The sequence below is a fragment of the Mirounga leonina genome, unplaced genomic scaffold, assembly GCF_011800145.1.
Source record: "Mirounga leonina isolate KUSES-001 unplaced genomic scaffold, KU_Mleo_1.0 Mir_170, whole genome shotgun sequence".
NCBI lineage: Eukaryota > Metazoa > Chordata > Mammalia > Carnivora > Phocidae > Mirounga > Mirounga leonina.
In genome coordinates, this window is record NW_023270433.1 from 21,874,221 (window position 1) to 21,895,389 (window position 21,169).

At 39.9% G+C, this 21,169-nt stretch overlaps 1 protein-coding gene across 10 annotated transcripts in view; it reads left to right on the plus strand.

Moving 5' to 3' along the window:
* LPAR1 (lysophosphatidic acid receptor 1) overlaps positions 1 to 21,169 on the plus strand; it is a 296,026-nt gene that overhangs the window by 231,905 nt on the left and 42,952 nt on the right. For 7 of the 10 annotated variants that reach the window (XM_035016077.1, XM_035016078.1, XM_035016074.1 and 4 more), the window contains 2 exons: positions 2,310 to 2,342; positions 7,176 to 7,923. In XM_035016077.1, coding sequence (XP_034871968.1) covers positions 2,310 to 2,342; positions 7,176 to 7,923 — 781 coding nt within the window. Of the gene's footprint in view, positions 1 to 2,309; positions 2,343 to 7,175; positions 7,924 to 14,161; positions 14,591 to 21,169 lie in introns of those variants that run through there. The other 3 variants (XM_035016081.1, XM_035016082.1, XM_035016083.1) reach the window with 2 other exon arrangements.

The following is a 21,169-nucleotide window of genomic DNA, read 5'->3' on the forward strand; positions in this document are numbered from 1 at the left end:
ACAGTATTTTTGGAATAATCCTGTTTTATTTACATCTTTGTTCCTTGGGCAGTGCAGAATTCTGCAACTTCTCTGATTACAGAGAAATTTCTAATTATAGTGATTTGGATTTTAGCATTATAAACTTTTAAAAAGTATTGAGTTTTGTCTGGTCATATTTTTGTTTTCCCTAGATTTCCTACGATAAATATGATAATTATTCAATGAGGTGGTTTTTAAACATTTTTGAAAATTACTGTTACAACTGGAAATAGCCCTTCTTGATTCTTTCTTGAGAAAGAAGAGAAAATGAACATTTACATACTTCTCATTTCAAGCTCTTACTGATAAAGTGATTTTAATTCTAGGTTAAGTTATTTTTATAAGCACACTGTCGAGAATTATTTTTGATATTTGCTCTAAGTTTTAGAACCACACAAAGAGCAGTGACTTAGATTCCTATGTTTTGGGGCTTTTGATGCTTGCTGCCACTGTTTTTGCTCGGTTATGTTTTTTAGGAAGGAAATGTAGATGATGTTCTTTGTGACCTGCCACATTTCTGAAACCGTTGTATATTATCCTCATATGGGAACATCAGTATAGTTGTTTGTGGAATTTATGGACCTCGTTTTCTCCATTTAATGGAGATTTTGATTGCTAGTGTTCTGTCCTTTGGAATTTTTCTGTCGCAGTAGCTTGGCAATACCCCATTTTGTCTTTCTCTAGATACTTGATTTGTTTGCTTTTTGTTTATTTTTGTTGTTTTTTTATACCTAAAGAATTTTTATCTTTACCCTTGAGATTGCTAACCAAGCTATATCTAAATTCTAGTTGCTTTTAATTAACTGTTTTGTAATTTATATAAACGCAAACCAGTAATCTGAGGTCTTTCTTCTTAAGCAGTAACTTACGTTTCAAGCTATCTTACTTCAGCTTTGTCCTAATCTTTCTTGGATTCCTAGTATAACTAGGAATCCAGTATAACTAGATGTTTCCCTTTATGTGCCTCCTTTCCTTTTATTCTTGTCATCTCTGACCTTCTCTGAGTGCTGGGTGAATTTCTTCAATATGTCTTTGACTTGCCATTTCAAGTTTTCTGGAATTTTTACACTTTATTGTTTGAATTGCTGTTTTTAATTCAAAAGTTGTTTTTCATCTCTTTGGTGGGCACAATAGTGGTTTTCAAAGATGTCCATTATTTAACCTCTGGAACCTGTGAACATGCTACTTTACTGGGCAAGATGTGATTCACTTAAGGATTTTGACATGGGGAGATTATCCTAGGTTATCTGGGTAGTCTCAAGTGTAATCACAAGGGTCCCTAAATGTGGAAAGCAGGGGGAGGGGGTAGGAAGAGTCGGTGTTAGAATAATGCAATGTGAGGAAGACTTGATTGGCTGTTGGCTGGCTTTGAGGAGGGAAAGGGGCCATGAACCAAGGAATGTGGACAGTCTCTAGAAATTGGAAAAGACAAGAAAAATTCACTGTAGGACCTTTGGAAAGGAACACAGCTCTGCTAACATGGTGCTTTTAGCCCAGTGAGAGACCCACTTTGGACTTCTGACCTCCACAATTATAATAAATTTGTATTTAAGCTACGTGGTGATTTGTTACAGTAGCATTAGGAAACTATTACAATCTCCATGTAGTTTTTACTGGTTTTTTGCTTTGTTTTGTGTGTGTGTTCATGATGGCTCATTCTCTTTTCAGTGCTAGTACCCTAACAAAGTATTTTGAGAATACAAATCAGAAATATCCTGTAATTTAATCTTTTTCTTTTTACCTCTTTTATTCCCCCCATAAATCTGCTCAAGGAGAGGTGTTTTCTGTTCTTCGGAAGGGTCCTCTCCTCTGAGGTTGCGTTTTTGTCTTACTGTATTTGATCTTTTTTTTTTTTCTTCTGCTTTTTGTATCGTTATAGGCATGACTGCCTGCATGCATTATAGTCCAATCATAGTTAGATTCTCCCAGAGCTCCATTTGGGTTTCTGCTTAAATCCCTTGGGTCCTGAAGAAGTGAGAAAGCCTGTTGACACCACCCTGTTGGCCACTCTGCTGGGGTCTCCTTCACCTATACTCCAGGCCTCCTCCTTTTTGCAGATGAAAAGAGAGGTGATTTCATTCTTCTTTCAGTTCAGCCCTGTTACATTCAATCCAGCTGACATTCCTCTGACGGTTTCTCAGGTATATTCTACCCTTACTGTTTTCATTCCAGGCATATTTTATGCTGTCTTAGTATTTAGCTGGCAATTTTTATGAAATATAAAGTTCTTACCCAGAATTCTCTTGATATAGATAATAATAATTTAGCTTGATTTTCTTATTTCACAGATGATAAAACTGGGGCTCAAACCGTCATGTAAGGTATGTCATTAGATGCGGTATGGGGTTTACTATTCAAATTTTTGAGCGATTAAAGATGGCGGAGGACTTGGATACCTGCCATTTGCTGATGCGATATATGGGATATCAGCGGAGAACACCTGTCAGTTTTCTTCTTCTTAGTATATTGTGGTTTCAAAAGACCATTTGCACCGTCTTATGTTTTCCTCCTTAACTGTTTAGTTTTCCTACGTTGGGAAGAGCGAAGCTGCACAGACCATCTCTTGACTGTTAGCAGTTGGTGTTCAGAAGTTGGAATGCTGTGAAATACTGTGTGCTTGGTATTTGATTTAAAAATGTATTTATCCAGAGAAAGTAAATGGTTATAGAGGCTAAAGGAGTTTTGCATTTATAGTTATAATTTATTTTTTTGTGTATCGTATGTCCTTTGTAGAAAGGAAACCAATGTTAGCAGAGCTGTGTTCCTTTCCAAAGGTCCTACAGTGAATTTTTCTTGTCTTTTCCAATTTCTAGAGACTGTCCACATTCCTTGGTTCCTGGCCCCTTTCCCTCCTCAAAGCCAGCCAACAGCCAATCAAGTCTTCCTCACATTGCATTATTCTAAACATTTCTGGAATTTATTAATGCAACCAATGTATAGTTAGCATCTAATCTAACAGTTGGATGCTGCACAACAGTGAACAAGAAGGTTAGAATTTCTGCTCTCATAGGGTTTATGGCCTAGTATGAGGAAGTGTTAATTGAGCAATTATTATACAGTAAGTGTTGTTGTGAGATAAATGCAGGGAATTGTAGTAGAAGAGCCTTGCCTAGACTTGGGGATGTCTGGGGAAACTGACTAGAAAGAATAACCTTTCAACTGCATGAAGAATGAGAGCAAGGGAGCCCGGTGAAAATTGGGGGACGATAGTTCTAAGCCAGTGGGAGTCAAAGTGTGGTCTCTGGACCAGCAGCATCACTATCACCTGGAGACTCACTTTACATCTACTGAATCAGAAATTTTCAGGATGTGGCCAGTAATCTGTGTTTTAGAAACCCTCCAAGTGATTTTGGTAGAGAAAACCACTGCTCTGAGAAGCAGAGATGAGGGAGAGCACAACACGTTACATAGAGCGGAAGAAGAGAGTTGGAAGTCATTAATAGTTTGAATTGAGGCTAGAGGGCAGGTGAGAACTGATAAGGTGGTTGAAGAGTTTAGGTTTTTATCATAAGTGCACTTGTAAGCCATTGAAGCATTTTCAGTAGGAGAATAGCTTGGTCAACTGTGTCTTTTAGAAAGATCACTAGAGAGGAGATTGGCACTGGGTAGAAAGAACACTTAGGAAACCACTATAGCAATAATGCTGGTGGTGGTAATGATAATAATAGTAGTAATAATAATAATGTAGTAATAATGCTTAGGAAACCACTGTAGTAAGAAAGTAATAGTATTACTACCACTGTAGTGATAATTCCGTGAGGATGGAATAGAGAGTTTGAGTAGATGCTTAGCAAGGAGAATATATGGGATTTGGTTATTAAGTAATGAGGCTGAGGGAGAAGAAGGCATTCCCAGGTTTAGCCCTCAGGCCACTGGAGAGAGAGTAGTTCTCTAGCCTCTCTAGCCTCTGGAATAGAAGAAGATGGAAAGAGCAAGTTGGGGATCATGAGGAAGATTATGAGTTTGAATTTGGTTTTAAGCAGAGACTGAGTACTGAGTATCCTATGGGGTAGTTAATCCAAGATACCAGTAGGCAATTTGATATTTGCCTAGAGTTTAGGAAAAAAGTATGGGTTAAATACATAGATACGGGAGTATTGAGGGTATATAAAATAATTGAGATCTTGGGAGGACATATTAGAAAACTCAGTGAAAATGTGTTGGCTGAGTATATAACTAGTGTAGAAATATCAATATTGTGTAGAGCATGGGGACCCATCAGAAATGACTGAGAAGGACCAGCCATAGAGAAGAATCAAAAGCCAGGAGAGTATGATGTCATGAAAGCCAATGAAAGAGAATTTTCTGAAAAGGGCTTTTCAGTCACATATCTAATGCTCTGAAGACAAGATTGGTGTTACTTTGGGAAGTTATATGGAACTAAAGAATTTAAGGGAGTGGATCTGATGGAGGGATTGGGTCAGAAGCGCCCTACTATAGTTAATGGAAATATTAGTGAGAGAGAAAGCAATTGGCTATGAAGGAGAAAAATTATCAAAGCTGAAAGGTGAAATGAGATCATGAGGGACTTTCTTTTTTCTTTTAAAAGATGGTGGAAACTAAACTTCCCTGAACATAGATAGGAAAGATTCAGGAAAGGGGAGAGGGAGAGAAGGAGGAGTGAGGGGGAGTTGAAGATACAAGAAGGAGAAAGGAAACAATTTCTAGAACAAGGTTCTTGAAATAGTAGGAGTTCACAACACTTGGATGGCAAAAGCTACACCCTTTCCATTGTAACAGAAGAGGAAGAAAGGATGGATTCTTGAATAGCTGATTTTGTCTTTTGTCAAAAGAGAACAGTAGGTAAGCTTAAATTAGCCACTTTGGAGAAGATAGGGAATGACAGGGGAAAATCAGACCCCTTGTGCTCCTGAAGTCTCTGTTGAGGTTAGACATCATGAATTTAAATCAGAATCAATCTGCCAGAAATGTCGATTTTCTCAAACATTTCTCAGAAGCCTTGGTGTAGGTGTGGAAGTGGCAACCAATTGCATTCAGCCAAGACTGGTGTTATTCCAAGAGACTGTCATGGAAGTACAGTGGGGCAAGTAGACTGAAGGAGAAAGGTCTCTTCTTCCTTATCTGAAGTTACAAAATTCAAGGTCTGACAACTGAAGATTTTTTCATAATTCACTTTGTGGCAAAACCTGCTCAGAATGAATTTATGTGAAGCTATTTATAACTTTTATTTAACAAATTTCATGTATAAATATATTTTGCCATAGAAAATAATGTGTATGATTATGGAACGAGGCTCCAACTTTTGATGGGGATTTACATCATCTAAGGATTATCTACTGTGTAAGTGTTCTTAAAACCACGAAAAAAAATTGAATTCTGAAGGATCTGACCTCAGAATCTTCAAGGAGAGACTGTGTTCCTATGTTATCAATAGTCAATGACTATGAAATCTAAGCTGTATAAGGAAAAGGGGGAAGACAGAGTAATCCAGTGGGGAAAGGTAGGAATCTTAAGGAAATAGATGACTTCAAAGAACTGATGTATTGGGGATCAAATGAGAAAATTGGAAGAATGGGAAGTGTGGTGAGTAATTAAAATGTATCATTTATTTCCAAAGGGAGACAGTTCTGAGTGGTTACAAAGTTCAGGGTGTGACCATGGGAGTGGGCAGCTGAGTTGTAATGGAATAGGAAGTCATTAGGGATGAGGTCAAGAAACTGAGAGGCAAGAAAATTAGATGAAATAGCCAGAGGACTGGAAAGATTTGTCATGGGACATGACATGTAATCAGGTTCTCAGACCTCCAATGAATGAGACTTTTTGGAAAGTATATGAGATTACCAAAATGTGTAAGACAAGGTCTTCACTCTTTTCTTGGGCCATGATCTCCTTAAGAAACAGCTGATATTTAATGATATACATGGTAAGTGTAATGATAGAAACATGATCTAAAAGCTCTTAAACTCTAAATGAAGAGAGACTAAATGTCTGGACAAGTCAGAAGACTAACCATTTAATAAGCATTTCACACTCTTTAGGAATGTTCAGTGTTTGGTAAACATTTATGCACAACCTATGGATATTCAGTAGAACATTGGATCAAAAATAGTGGTTAAAACTCATATTTGTTAAGTCATTGGTTAAACATACAAGATAAAAAGTTAGGATGTGAGCTGTCTTTAAATAATTTCTGATTCTAGGAGTCTCAGACAAACTCAAGCCTTCAGGAAAATGATTTTTTTCTGTTACTGTTTATTTTCTAATTTTATTTTAATAGTTTTATTGACTACCTATATTCTGTTATAAACTTGCTCAGTCCCTTTTGGATTCAAGTGAGAATAATTAATAAATGAGTGTATTCTAATTGATGCTGAAAAATAAGAAAACACATAAAACATGATCACTTCACATTTTGGAAAAACTTGAAGTGCACTTCACTTTTTGTTGAGCAGCATCAAAGTGTCAACTACTCTTTGGAGGTTACATTAGGTAACCTATTTCTTATGTCCTCCAAAGAGGAAAAAAGTTCTCTAATGTCATAGATTGGTCGACAAATGCTATTCTGGGGATAAGGAGTCATGGGGGTAGACAGTGCTGACCACAGGAATGTCGAACAGCAAATACTGGCTTTGGGCAAAGCAGCTTTGATGCATAGTGACCTCTTTGAAATGTTGGTACTGGTGGTCCTTGTGGGGACGGCATTACCAAGTGTTTGTCACAGATCGAACATACTATGTGAGAACAGAAATGCAGAATAATGGAGCAATAATACCCTATCTATAAACCAACTATGTTTACAGATTCCCTAAATAACAGGTCAAAATAGGTTTCACGACGGTAAATATTCCAATTGCAATTCTCTGCACAATTTTTCATCTGTCTCATGTATTTTAGGCAAGATTTCTGGGCCATGTGGCTTTTCTAGTAGACTTCATTGACCTGCAACCACCAAGCACAGACCTTGTCATTTATTTAACTACAACTGTCTTTAATCTTGAGGACAGTAAGACACTGAAAAGCCTTGGAGTTTCAACATAATAGAATGTTATGCAGGATCAGATTTTCAGATTCTTTGCTTCTGTGTGTGTGTGTGTGTGTGTGTGTGTTTTGGCCACATTTACCATACTATAAGTCTTTAAATTTGGATCTGTGGTTTCTTCTTTCTTTTTCATCTTTCTTCCTTTCTCTTTTAGTTCACAGCCATGAATGAACCACAGTGCTTCTACAATGAGTCCATTGCCTTCTTTTATAACCGGAGTGGAAAGTATCTTGCCACAGAATGGAACACAGTCAGCAAGCTGGTGATGGGACTTGGAATCACTGTCTGTATCTTCATCATGTTGGCCAACCTACTGGTCATGGTAGCAATCTATGTCAACCGCCGCTTCCATTTTCCTATTTATTACTTAATGGCTAATCTGGCTGCTGCAGACTTCTTTGCTGGGTTGGCTTATTTCTACCTAATGTTCAACACAGGACCCAACACTCGGAGATTGACTGTTAGCACGTGGCTCCTCCGCCAGGGCCTCATTGATACCAGCCTGACGGCGTCTGTGGCCAACTTACTGGCTATTGCGATTGAGAGGCACATTACGGTTTTCCGCATGCAGCTCCACACACGGATGAGCAACCGGCGGGTGGTGGTGGTGATTGTGGTCATCTGGACTATGGCCATTGTCATGGGTGCTATCCCCAGTGTGGGCTGGAACTGTATCTGCGATATCGAAAATTGTTCCAACATGGCACCCCTCTACAGTGACTCTTACTTAGTGTTCTGGGCTATTTTCAACTTGGTGACCTTTGTCGTCATGGTGGTTCTCTATGCTCATATCTTTGGCTATGTTCGCCAGAGGACTATGAGAATGTCTCGGCATAGTTCTGGACCCCGGAGGAATCGGGATACCATGATGAGTCTTCTGAAGACTGTGGTCATTGTGCTTGGTAAGTTTTGTCTTGACTGTTAACTTACTTCATGGATTATCAGTGGCTTAATATAAAACTATATTAATTTATGATAGTGGTAGACAAATGAACATACAGGAATTACAAGGGGGATGAGGCACTTTACAACAAATGTCTGGGATGAAGTCAGCATACAAGTCTTTCTACAATTGCAGAATTGGTTTTGGGGAAATGTCTCAGTGATGTGCTGTAAATAATATGATGTGAAAGAGGTCATTAATGAGTTTAGCTATCAAGTATTGAAAATACTGGCTTTCAAAGGGTTTCCTTACAGCCCAAATTGTGTTACCTTTGCCTTGTGGTCTCTTTATTACAGATTTTCAGATAGTAAGAGCTTTTATATAATATGAATATGCTTTCATATATAGTTGGTTTTTTTTAAAGATTTTATTTATTTACTTGAGAGAGAGAGACACAGCAAGAGATGGAATACAAGCAGGGGGAGCGAGAGAGGGAGAAGCAGGCTTCCCGCAGAGCAGGGAGCCCGATGCGGGGCTCGATCCCAGGACCCTGGGACCATGACCTGAGCTGAAGGCAGACGCTTAACGACTGAGCCACCCAGGTGCCCCTATATAGTTGTTTTTATGAGACTCTAAATAAGTTATCTTTCACATTTGTAGTTGTAACTATAAACATGCTGAAGTTTTGTATAGATTTGCTGCACAAAATAACATTCTATGGCCATCTTTATGGAAACTTATGTTTTCATCAATTTTCTGTTTTTCGTGGTGGAAATTCATATTTCAAGATGAAGAGCAAGATTTTATTTTCTACACACTCAGATAACTTCTGCCTTTTGCTCTTGTTATTCTTAGATGTAAACTCATGGTAAGGATCAGGGGAATATATTTATTCATTTATGTACTCAGAAAATAGTTCTGAGCACCTAATACATTCCAGACCCTATGCTGACTCCTGGCCATGTACCCAAGAAGAGGACAAGCACAGAACATTTCTTTTTGAGCTTAGAATAGCTGTTTTAAAAGTTCACCCAGTGAGGGACGCCTGGGTGGAACAGTAGGTTAAGTGTCTGACTGTTGGTTTCAGTTTGGGTTGTCATTTTGGGATGGTGAGATTGAGCCCTGTGTTGGGCTGCATGCTCAGTGTGTTGTCTGCTTGGGACTCTCTCTCCCTCTTCCTCCCTACCCCCCATTCTCATTCTCTTTCTCTCAAATAATAAATCTTTTTTTAAAAATAAAAAAAAGTAAAAGTTCACCCAGTGAGAATTTGTTTAAATAATTACCCTATTGAATTGCATTTTCTCCACGGGCTACATTCAGATTAATGTTTGACCACAATTTAAAAATATTTTTTAAAATCTTTAGCATTTCATCTTTTCCCATGGAAATTCACTGGGAAGTTCCTATAAGGCTCGTTGCGTCAATTTGTAGAGCAGTGTTGAATGAACGTAACCTGGATTGTGTGGCTCCTTGGGAAGTCTGGGACTTGTATTAATTTGAGCCACTGGAAAGAGAGTCCTAATTATGGCTAACTAAGCTAACATTCTGGTTGATGCATTAGTCCCATCCATTTTTGGTTAGGGTGAATGCATCCAGGAGATCATACCTGAGTATCCTGCTTGTGACCCTCTGGTAGACCTCTAAGAATAAAAACAAAACCTTGAAATTGCTGACACAACAGAAGCCCTGTCTGAGTTTACCATGATTGTTATTTTTGTATGAAATTAAGTAACATGAGATATTTTACTTCTGCATTGACTCAAATAGTTTTTTATTTACTGATGTTCTGAATGTTGGTTGAAACTTTTCATATGGGTGTACCTTTTCTATTACTATCTCAAGTACTGCTTATAGTTCACAGAAATACCAGTAAACAATGACTGCTGAACTTGAACTATGAACCTAAGTTGTTTTAATTTTGCCCTTTTTATAATGCCTAGCACCTTCTGGTATGTAGTAAGCTTTAATGATTCATATAAAATTAACTTTTGTGCCTCATTGGATTGTTTTATAGGTTAAATGAGAATTATTTTGAGGGTTTATGGGGCAACAGTTTTGGTGTAGATCTGCCCCTAAGTGCCCCTCCCATGCCACTGTGCCAACCCCAAACATGAAAATAAGAGAAATAATGTTGTTCTCTGAGGTTTAAACTAGTAGCCTCTATAAAGACTGAATATGGGTAACTATCTCTGGAATGAATAACATGATTTCTGTAGGGGTGTGATGGAAGAAATTTTAGAATATGGAAAACTCCAATCAGGGTGATAGGTGAAGAAATTTGGTGAAGCAAGATGTGTATGTGATTGTAATATGGGAAGGAGAAATTAAATGGACTGCAGCATTTTTGAGAAAAGCAACAAGAATGGGAGAATGGGTGGCGTGAGGGAATGGGTCGTTGGAAAGCTTAAAATAGGGAATTCACAATCCTCAACAGTCGGATGTTTGTCAAGGTGATGCCTGATACCATTCATACAATGTATTCCTCTGCTTGAATCCTGTGTAGTCATAATGGTTGCATGGAGGACATGGCTTGGTCTTATAGAAACTAGTCTACTCGAAGCTGTTTCCACTGTAAATTCACTTATTGACCATCAGGTCTTGTGGGTGCACATTTGGTTTTTTATATCTGCCTTTTCTGCCAGATTGCCAGCTCTGTGATGGCCGGTAGGGATTGTAATGACACGTTGTCCATTTTGTCCACATTATTTGTCATAGTATCTGGCACAAAGTAGATGCTTATTAAGTAACTGTTGAATGAATAAGCGTGGTGCAAAACCAAGTCATTGAGCCTTCGAAACTGAGGAACAGAGAGAGCCATGGTGAATTCACTAAGCTAATGCCACTGTATTCAGCCATGGGGCAGAAGCCAGACCTAGCTACATTCCTGTCACATTCGGTGCCTTCCAGACAAATACAACAGCTTGGGAAGTGACTCATTAATAAGTTTATTTTACTTTCATTTATTGTGGGGATGATTAAGGCTTAATTAATTTTTTTAGAAACCTTCAGTGTCCATTTTACTGTGTACTCTGGGTTTCAGACCTGTTCAGTTTCCATGATCAACAAAAGATGTGTTGGTCAACAAGTCAAACTCCTAGGAGTCAACATGAAGTAAAGACATCTTTGAGATGTATCATGGTCATACCAGTAGCAATTTTTCAGAACGAGGTTGTATATAAGCTACTTTTGAGTACTGAATCTTAATATTTTTATTTGTCAAATACGCACCATTAATCATGTGCCTAACCCTACTCTACCTGAGAAATTAGTATTAGTAAAAAACAAAAAACAAACCCCCAAAACAGCCCTACAGAGTATAGGTACCATTATCTATTTGTTATCTTTACTGTCCAGAGGTGAAACCTGAGGTCTGGAGAGATGAGGTAACTTGCTGAGGGTCCCGCCGCTAGTTAAGGACAGAGGCTAGAATACATTTCAGGCACTCTGGTTCCAGAGTCTTTTTTTTTTTTTTTTTTTTTTAAACCTCCGTGCAATCCTGCCTCTATAATGAAAACAACTATTAGCACATGGCTGTATTTTGTTACAAAGTTCCAACAGCTCTGTGCTACTTAATTGAAACATTGTGATCCCATTAGTTGCCTTGCTGCCTGTGCCTTGTTTCCTGTGATGAAGAAATCTCGAAGGGAACATTCCTTTCCTCCTTTTCCTTCTGCTAAAGATGCTCACGACGGTCATTTTGTTAGTCCCTTTCCGGTGCTTGGTGTTGGGGCACCGGGAACTGACTGCTTCTGATTGAGGGAGTGTTTTGCTCAAGGTGTAGTTCACTTGAGGGTTCAAAGTCCCGGCAAGAAGTCATGTGATCCTTCCCCAGGCTTGAATTCTCCCTACTTGGCATTTTACCAAGAATTCCTTTTGCGTGTGTTCCGTAGTTGGATCAGAGTGGCAGTCAAGAAGTTCTTCCTTATTTGACCATGGTCTATCTTGAGTTGTAAGTCCTTGCCTTTCTTGCTGTATTCCTCGTGTTGACCCTTGTGTTGGGGATAATTAGAAAAGCAAAGAACCAGGATTTGGAAGGAGAATAATATTTACTGTTGTGAAGGTCTTGGCATCTTAGTCCCGGGAGAGAGGGACATAAAGCAAAATAAATCCAGGTGGGGCTTATCTCTTTGGGGAGCAAGGAGGAGTCATGGTTTTTTCCAGTTTGATCTGCTCTGGCTGGAAATGATCACCACTGAAGCCAAGTTACTACTTATTACCTGTGAACTCTGTGCCAGGGTCAATACCTGGCACCACTCTTCATGCACCGTTTATAATCTTACACCAAGGAAAGTTGCATTTCCCCTGTTTTATACTGAGGGAACTGAGTTAAGTTGGGGCAAGGAACTTGTTCAAGATCATACATTTTGTCAGTGGCAGAAGTGGAATGGAGCTGTCAGGTGGTCATAGACCATGACCCACCATCACAGGGCACTGGATCTCCGCACACCATACAAGAAACTGTTACTGGTGGTAATAATGGTGGAGACCAGCTGAGTTGAATGAAGCCCATTGTTTTGTGTTCACTCCAATGAAAGATAATTTAGCCAGTATCCTGTTAGCAAATCTTTATGTACTTCTCTATTTAATTCAACAAACATGTTGAGTGCTAATGATCGTGCTAAGGGATAGAAAGATGCAGGTGAACTCCATTTTACAGAGCTTAGGGTGCAGTAGAGGAGATAAAGAGCTACGGAAGCTGTTGGGGCCACATGCTAGTAGAGGTATGGGCAGAGTGATCCCAGGTGGAGGGAGGGGAGGCCTCCCAGAGAAGGCAGTACGGAGCGGAGGTCTCGATGCCTGTGGAGGACTTGGCCATTCTGTAGGATGCAGGCCGAGAAGCTAAGCAATGGCAGGAGCAGTGTTCCTCACCTCTGGGGAACCGAAGTAGTCAGGTGTCACTAGCGTGTGGTGGGGGTGCTGGCGAGCTTTGACTGGAGAGTCAGAGTCTTCATAACATACCAAGGCATTTAGGCTTCTGTCCGTAGATGATCAAAGGTGGTGAGGGTTTCTCCAAGATAACACCAATTCCTTATAGGGGCTATCATATAATTTGTCATCCAAATGGAGATGCTTTGGGTAGTGAAAACAGGCACTAACTGGTTGGAATGCAGGAGAAACAGGTGTAAACCAGGTCTGGGCAATGCAGGATGTGTGGGTCACTCTACTTCTAGGTTCAGCTTTTTGTTTGTTTGTTTATATTCTTTCCACATTTTCTTTTGGCTTTTTAAATGTAGATTTCAACACTGGATTTGATCTGTTATATAGATGGTGAAGAAGAACTTCTGTTTTTTGTTTCTGTTTTGTCTTAAAGCAAGGCTCTATCCAGATTTAGAATTTTAGAGCAGAAAGAGTCCTTGTAAATTACAAATAGAACAAAACAAATTACACCATCCAACTCCCTAATTTTACAAAAAAAAAAAAAAAAGAGAGAGACTGAAGCTCCCAAGCTAGTTGAGAAATTTAGATCTGAATTCTCTGGTGGCCCAAGCCAAGATCCAGGTTTGACTGGATCTTGACTGACTGACTGACTTTCAGAAAGGTTCTCTTCACTACATATGTCTCCATGTTGTTCAGTCCCATCCACAGTTTCCATCATTTTATTCCTTGTGAACATCAGCATGTATTTATGGGGCTAGCCAGCCACCCACGGTGTGTGTGTGTGTGTGTGTGTGTGTTTTCTCAGTTAATATTCATCAAGGTATATGATTCTGGGATCTATCCCGACTCTGCCATTAACCATCTGGGTGATTCTGGGCAAGTCACTTTCTCTGTGCATTAACTTCTCTGTACTTTCATCTGGAGGAGGAAGTTGGCTAATTTGATTTCCAAGATTACAGTTCTGCTTATTACTCTGTCAACAAAACGATAAGGACATAACTATCATGGATCAACCACGTAGAATTCTCTAGTAGAAAACACAGAAATAGAAATGGAATAATAGCAGGGGATTATGATCTTTCTCTGTATCACCTTTTTAATTTATTTATTTATGTATTTGACAGAGAGACACAGCGAGAGAGGGAATGCAAGCAAGGGGAGTGGGAGAGGGAGAAGCAGGCTTCCCGCTGAGCAGGGATCCCAGGACCCTGGGATCATGACCTGACCTGAAGGCAGACGCCTAACAACTGAGCCACGCAGGCACCCCTCCATATCACCTTCTTTAATAATTAGCTTTCAATCTCTATTCCCCATTAAAGGGAGTGGCACATTTATAGAGGATAATCTCAAATGAATTGTTTTGCTTTACTCTCCCATAGAGAGCTCTGTGACGGGAAGAGAAGGCTTCCCAGTCGGTCCTGTCGCTAGAGGAAAGGAGTGGATACAAGAGGCTCTTATTCCCTGGCCACCGGTGACCAGCTACACATCCTGTTGCTCTGCAGAAGAACCAGAGCCACCCCAAGTCTCCTGAGGTCCCTGTGGCATCCCTGTTAAGACTCTTTGAGGTAGAACCTAAGAGAATATTCATGAGAGCCCCGATTGTCTGGCCAGCCCTGAGGCTGGCTTGGCATCCTGGGTGTGGTCAGGAGAGACACCCCACAGAAGCCCCACAGTGCTGCCCAGACCCCAAGTCCTCGGCCCTGGTCAAAAGCGAAAACAACTTTCAAATACCAGTTCTTTATACCCTTTTGTTGCCCAGCTCCATTCAAATATTTTTACTCAGAAGAAACTTTTAAACAGAAACAAAAAATAAAAATACCACATTAACCTCACAGAGTTTCTTTTGAGGTGTGGACAGAGTAGCCAGAACATGAAGCTCTTTCTTATTTTAGGTCTGATTCAGACTTTGTATTCCTGGCGGCTCCTGTCCCCATATGAATGCTGCACAGACATTTGTCCTTATCATTAAAGGTCCTAAAGGATGCAAAGATTCCTAGACTGGTGTGTGGTGACCCCTGGGAATCCACTGTTGCTGAGGGCCTGAGAGCTTAGGTTTGGAATAAGATAGGCCAGAGTTGAGAATTCAAGTTCTGACTCTTCTCTTACTCATTTCGTAACCGTGAGTGGGTGATTTAATCTCTCTGAGCCTCAGTTTCAGAATTAATAGAAGAAGCCTAGTAGGACCTTTCTCAAGTGATTAGGAGCACTTGATGAGCTGACTTGCATGAAGCAAAGGTAGCCAGGGTCCGGCTAATATAAAACACTGAGTGGTGGCAAATACCCTCATCACTATTAGGTCTTGTCGGCATGTGCACCCTCCCCTTTTCTCTCCTCCTGCCATACCCGCAGACCAGCAGACGTACAACAGTGGATTTGGTGGTTGAGATAGTGCTTCCTTTTTATGACATGGTATAAAAGTCCTGTGTTTCAGCAGCTCTTGGCTCCAATAACAGGCGGTACTTTTTATTCGGCCTGGCCGTTGCTTTTCCAAAGATATATCTGTACTGCAGAGGTGTCTACATCTTACTTCCTGAGCCTCAGTTCTATGTATTGGAAGTCCTGTTAGCATCATAAGTAATGGCAGTTTTGACCTGGTAACTCTCTGAAGATTAAATGGCGTTAACCATTAAAATGAATTTTGAAAAAAAAAAAAAAGAATTTTGAAATGGAACAGGCCACTCTGCCAATATTTATTAGAAGGGGTCATCAGGGGGCACGTGGGTGGCTCAGTTGTTAAGCATCTGCCTTCGGCTCAGGTCATGATCCCAGGGTCCTGGGATCGAGCCCCACATCTGGCTCCCTGCTCCACGGGAAGCCTGCTTCTCCCTCTCCCACTCCCCCTGCTGGTGTTCCCTCTCTCGCTCTGTCTCTTTCTGTCAAATAAATAAAATCTTAAAAAAAAAAAAAAAAAAAAGGGTCATCAGGGGGCGCCTGGGTGGCACACTCCGTTAAGCATCCGACTCTTGGTGTCAGCTCAGGTTGTGATCTCAGAGTGGTGAGATCGAGCCCCACGTCGGGCTCTGTGCTCAGTGTGGAGTCTGCTTAACACCTTAACACTCTCTCTCTCTGCCTCTGACCCTCTGCTACCCCTGCACCTCTCCCCATCGCCCTGCTCGTACACGCGTTCTCTGTCTCTCAAATAAATAAATCTTAAAGAAAAAAAAAAGGGTCTTCAGTTCCTTCAAATGGATGTGCTGTGCTTAGGGCACAGCTGACAGCCCAGCCACCGGTTAGGGCACCATTCTGTTTGCTTTTGACCTACAGTGAGGGACCATGTTTGGCATAAATGGAAGAATAGCCAGAGGTTGGGGTCATGACACCTTATTGCTGTTCTCTGTTCAGGCCCAGCTTTACAGTGTATCCAGCTAGGATTATCTTAGTTGGGGCCTCATCACTGTTCACCTGGAAAGAAAAGGATAAAAGATATTTAACTCCTAATCTCTCACTGCTACTTCATCAGTCTCCTTGGAGTATCATTATGGACATTCCATGATGGCGGGGCTTTATCTTATTTCCCAGCACCTAGAACAGGGCCTAGCAGTTAGCCAACTCTAGATATTTGTTGAATAAATCAGTGAAATATACCTTTTATTCTGTATAGAATTTTGCAGGCTCCCTAGTAACAATAGAAATATACCTGTATAACTTGAAATTCAGTGCAATGTATTAATGAGCCTCATTCAAAGGGGTGTTTATTATAAGGTAGTTATAATAAGGCAGTTCCACATCCTGCCTGTCAAGGACATTTTTTTAGGCTGGGTTCCAGCGTGAGCTTGTTAATAATAGTTTATTTTGCCAACAGACATGTATTGAATGTCTAATAGGCCCTCTGTTAAGGAGGAGGGATGCAAAGATCAGTGAAAATACGGGCCCTGTTCTCAAGGAGCTCTCGTTTTAGTAGATCAGGATAGATAAGTAAATGCAATATAGTATGGTAAATAAAATATGCAAGGTGCTGTAGGAATGCTGTCTTCCCATTGTCTTTCCCATCAGGAAAGACTTCATGATGGTGATTAGGAGTTACGTCTTAGATGATATATTAGCGTTTGCCATGTGAACCCCAGCAGAGAAATAATTTCAGTAAGATATTCTTGGTACTCTGAGTTGAATTAAATATTCAGTCACCTCCTTATGTTACAGTTAATGTCACTTAGATATGACAGTAACTCCTGTTAGGCTTGCAAATCTGCTGGGGGCGGGAGGGAAAGCTTGCATAATTTTAAGACAATATTGTGCATATCATTTTTTTGCCTACGTTTGTGCACTGGTATAATACATTTTTTTTTTAATTGGCCATAGTAAGCAGTTTCACATGCAATTGTTTGTAAAGTAAATGAGTTTGGTTACAGGAAAGGGATGAATTTCTACATGTGCAAACTGACATCCTGTGGGAAGTAAGAAGGGCTCTGTAGTGACATGTTTCAGGACCTGAAAGATTATTGCCAGGAAATAGCGACACCTACACTTAAACACACATATGTGCATGGGAATTGCCAGCTTTAGCAAATAAAAATAATGTTTATGGGATGTGCTAAGAAAAGTACTCATTGTTTATCTGGAAGTCAGATGTAACGGGGCATGATACATTTTATCTGGCAACCCCAATACACAGCGGTGAGTGGGAACAAAAGCATTTTAGATGGCAATCAACTCTATCTGTGGAGATTTTTCTCTGTCTTACAGGTTTCCATATTATCCTGAGGTCGATTTAAGTACATGAAGGGTTTCGCTTATTTAATACTTCTGATTTTTATTTTGAGTTGTCTAGTAATAAAGGGACATAGCTGGTTTATAGAATCTTCTGTGTCTCAGAAGCTGTGTAGGCTTATGAGCGTACTGTATACCACGTACATCCAGTTCAAAACGGAATTATTCTCCCCTTTTACACATTCTTTGTCAAGCTCTTTGAAAAAAAAGTATTTTAATGAAGTTTGTTTTTCCATAGAAACAAAGGATTTTTTTTCTTGTGTTTATACCTTTGATATTTTTTTCCTTTGAGATCTAAATTACAGCCTTATGCCTCTGAGAAGCTACTTTTTATTCATGTATTTTAGTGCAGATGATAGTGTCTAGACTGAGTGTGGTCATGGCTTTACTTAAACCCTGGCAGGTCTCCTCCGCCAATAGAGGAGTTATTGTGATGATCCAAAGCAAATAAGTTCTAATAGGGTGACAGAGCAGTCACAGGGTCTTTTTTGAAGAAGTGGGATTTAATCTGGCATCGGGAGACTGGAAATTCATGGCTTCACCTATTTATCCTGTCCAAGCAGACCTTTGCTGACAAAAAAACACTGCATTTTAAGCAGGGTTTTCCATGAGTTCATTCTAAATGGGTATTTCTGCACTTCAGAAAGCTTCTCTTCATGCGACCAGGCATGAATTCATCTGCTCGAGTTATTTTCCTTTCTTTTAGGAGAGGGAAGATACACTTAGGAGCCCAGCCTTCCAGGACCTGCCCAGGAAACTGATGAAGTGAAAAGTTGACAAGCTTTTGCGGCAGCCAGCAAGTGATTCACCATGTTACACTGCAGGGATTTGCTTTGCTAACCTTGCTGAGCACGTGGTACCCTGGAATGCTCCTTTGTATATTGCCCCAGCCCCAAAGGAAAAGCCGTGCTATAAATTGAGCTGGAATTAGTGAGTTTCAGAACAAAAACAGGAGTCTGTATTTGGACATTCTACAAAGAACATATGAACATATGTAATGATCAAATACACAGAAGTTGTAGAGATGAGAAGTGCTAGCTTTATTTAATTTGGCAAATTCTAATGTCTTGGTCGGAGGTGGGGGGGCAAGTGAAGATGTTTTCATAAAAATAAATTATTTCCAAAATACCATGCATGTACTCTAGCATATTCACAAGTACCAATACATAACATGTTATTTAAAATGCAAGAGAATGCTGTGGAAACGAAATGTGAGTAGTAAGTCTAAGATAACAAGACTGCTATAGTTCTGTAATGGAATTTTTTTTTTTTAATTATTTGAGAGAGAGAGAGCATGAGCAGGGTGAAGGGCAAAGGGAGAAGCAGACTCCCCGCTGAGCAGGGACCCCCCCCCCCGCCCCCCGACGTGGGGCTTGATCCCAGAACTCCAGGATCATGATCTGAGCCAAAGGCAGACGCTTAACCGACTGAGCCACCCAGGTGCCCCTGTAATGGGATTTCTTAACATTGTAGTTCAATCTAATTGGGTTCTGTTACTTTTAAGGCTAATGCCTTATGTAAATTTAAAAGACATTAGAAGCAGGAGCAGAAAAAATTAGAAACTGAATTAGAAAATACAGTCATTTATATAGTGATCTGTCTGTAATCCATTACATAGTAAGTGATCTAACTATTACAGTATAATACATGTCCCGTGTGTTGCCCCTCAGCAGTCAGACTTACAGCTTTAATAATAGTGTTGTGGGTAGCTTTATTACTCTGTAACTTATTGAGGTTATGGAATACTTTGACCCATTGTTTTGTGTAGATCTCAAGGACATTTTTGTACTGTCTTTTTACGTATACATATTGATATCAGAGTAACATTTTTGTTGAGAAGGTATTTTCTGAAGTATACATAACTAGTCTATTTTAATTACTTCAACAATTTAATATATAGCACAATTAAAGCATTTCTAGTTTGCTACTTTTTTCAGATTTAAAAATCTGAAATTTTTAAGAGAATCACATGTTTTTGTATAGATTGTAAAACGGCTTAATTTATCAGGTTTTTATTTTTTTGAACATATCAGATTGTAACAAAATGTCTACCATTGTGAGTTTTCATTTTTCCTCCCACATTGACTTTTCCTTGGCCTTACTTTATAGCTAAATTTTATAAAAAAATACTTGATTTGGAGGGGGTTAATTAGTAACAAGTGTCATTACAGTTTAGCTATTAATTTTATTTTTAAGTTTTTCTACCAATTTCAACTTTTCCTGAGTCGATATTTATGGTTTTGTTTCTTTTTTAACTTATGATGTATTATTTGTTTCAGAGGTACAGGTCTGTGATTCAACCGTCTTACACAATTGACAGCGCTCACCATAGCACATACCCTCCCCAGTGTCCATCACCCAGAAATAATAATGGTTAACATTTGAGGGTTTATTAGATCAAGACTCATTAAATCCTATTACTTTGCCCCAAATATATATAATATAAAAATTTCAAGCAAGAATCTTAGTCTCTCTGAATTTCAATTCCATCATCTGGCACATATGGATAATACATTTTTGTGAAGATCATACATGATAGTGATTGTGAAAGCTCTTTTTATAGGAAGTGTCACATAAATGTAAGTTATGAATGTTTTTGCAGCTGCAGCTTACAGAGCAGTGACCCAAAAAAAAGTTTGGAATGCTAAGCAAGAAATGTGATGTTGTGTGGTTGCAAAGGCATTAACTATATTCTTTCTTTTTTTTTTTAAAGATTTTATTTATTTATTTGAGAGAGAGAGAATGAGAGAGAGCACATGAGAGGGGGGAGGGTTAGAGGGAGAAGCAGACTCCCTGCTGAGCAGAGAGCCTGATGTGGGACTCGATCCAGGGACTCCAGGATCATGACCTGAGCCGAAGGCAGTCCCTTAACCAACTGAGCCATCCAGGCGCCCCGGCATTAACTATATTCTAACTTCCAGTTTGCCGCTTACTTTGGGCAATCCACTTGTGATTGTCTTCATCTGGCCCACGGAGGGCTTCACTCTGTCGATGTGTCTGCAGGTGTGGCCCAAGGACCACCAGCATGTGAGTCACCTGGGCTGCTTGTTGAACAGGCTGATGGCTGGGCTCTAGCCCAGACCTGCTGAAGCAGGATCTCTGTGGTGGCATCCGGTCATCCGTAGTTGAGTCACGTAGACCTGGCGTTAAACCTGACCTTGCTCGTTTCTAAAATCTATTTTTCACCTTTCCTACTCAAAGAGACAGATTATGGGTACCACTTACACGGTGAGTTAGGGCTGGCGATTGCCCTCACACTTGTGTTTGTAGACTCGCTTTGCAAGCGGTAGAATGAGGAGAGAAAGGTAACGGAGGTTGGAGTTAGGGAGAAAATGGTATTAGTAAGATAAGATGCTTGGCTCTTGAAAAGCTTACTATAAAGAAGATTGATATTTTTGCACTAAATAGACTTTACTCTCAACATATTTGAAATATCCACGCTGATTGTTAGCACCCAAGGAAAATTTGTCACCTGTGATTTAATGACTGAAAATGCAGCTGACTTACTATAAAGGTCCCTTGAGAAATCATGGCAGGTCTAAGATTTTTTTCAGGTAGGCATGTCATTTTCTGTTCCAAGGAGAACATTTGTATCCCCCCCCCCCCACCCAAGAGAGGAGATAAGGCAAACATGTTCTTTTTTGGGGGGTTAACCTGATGCAGTTGTATGTGTCTGCATG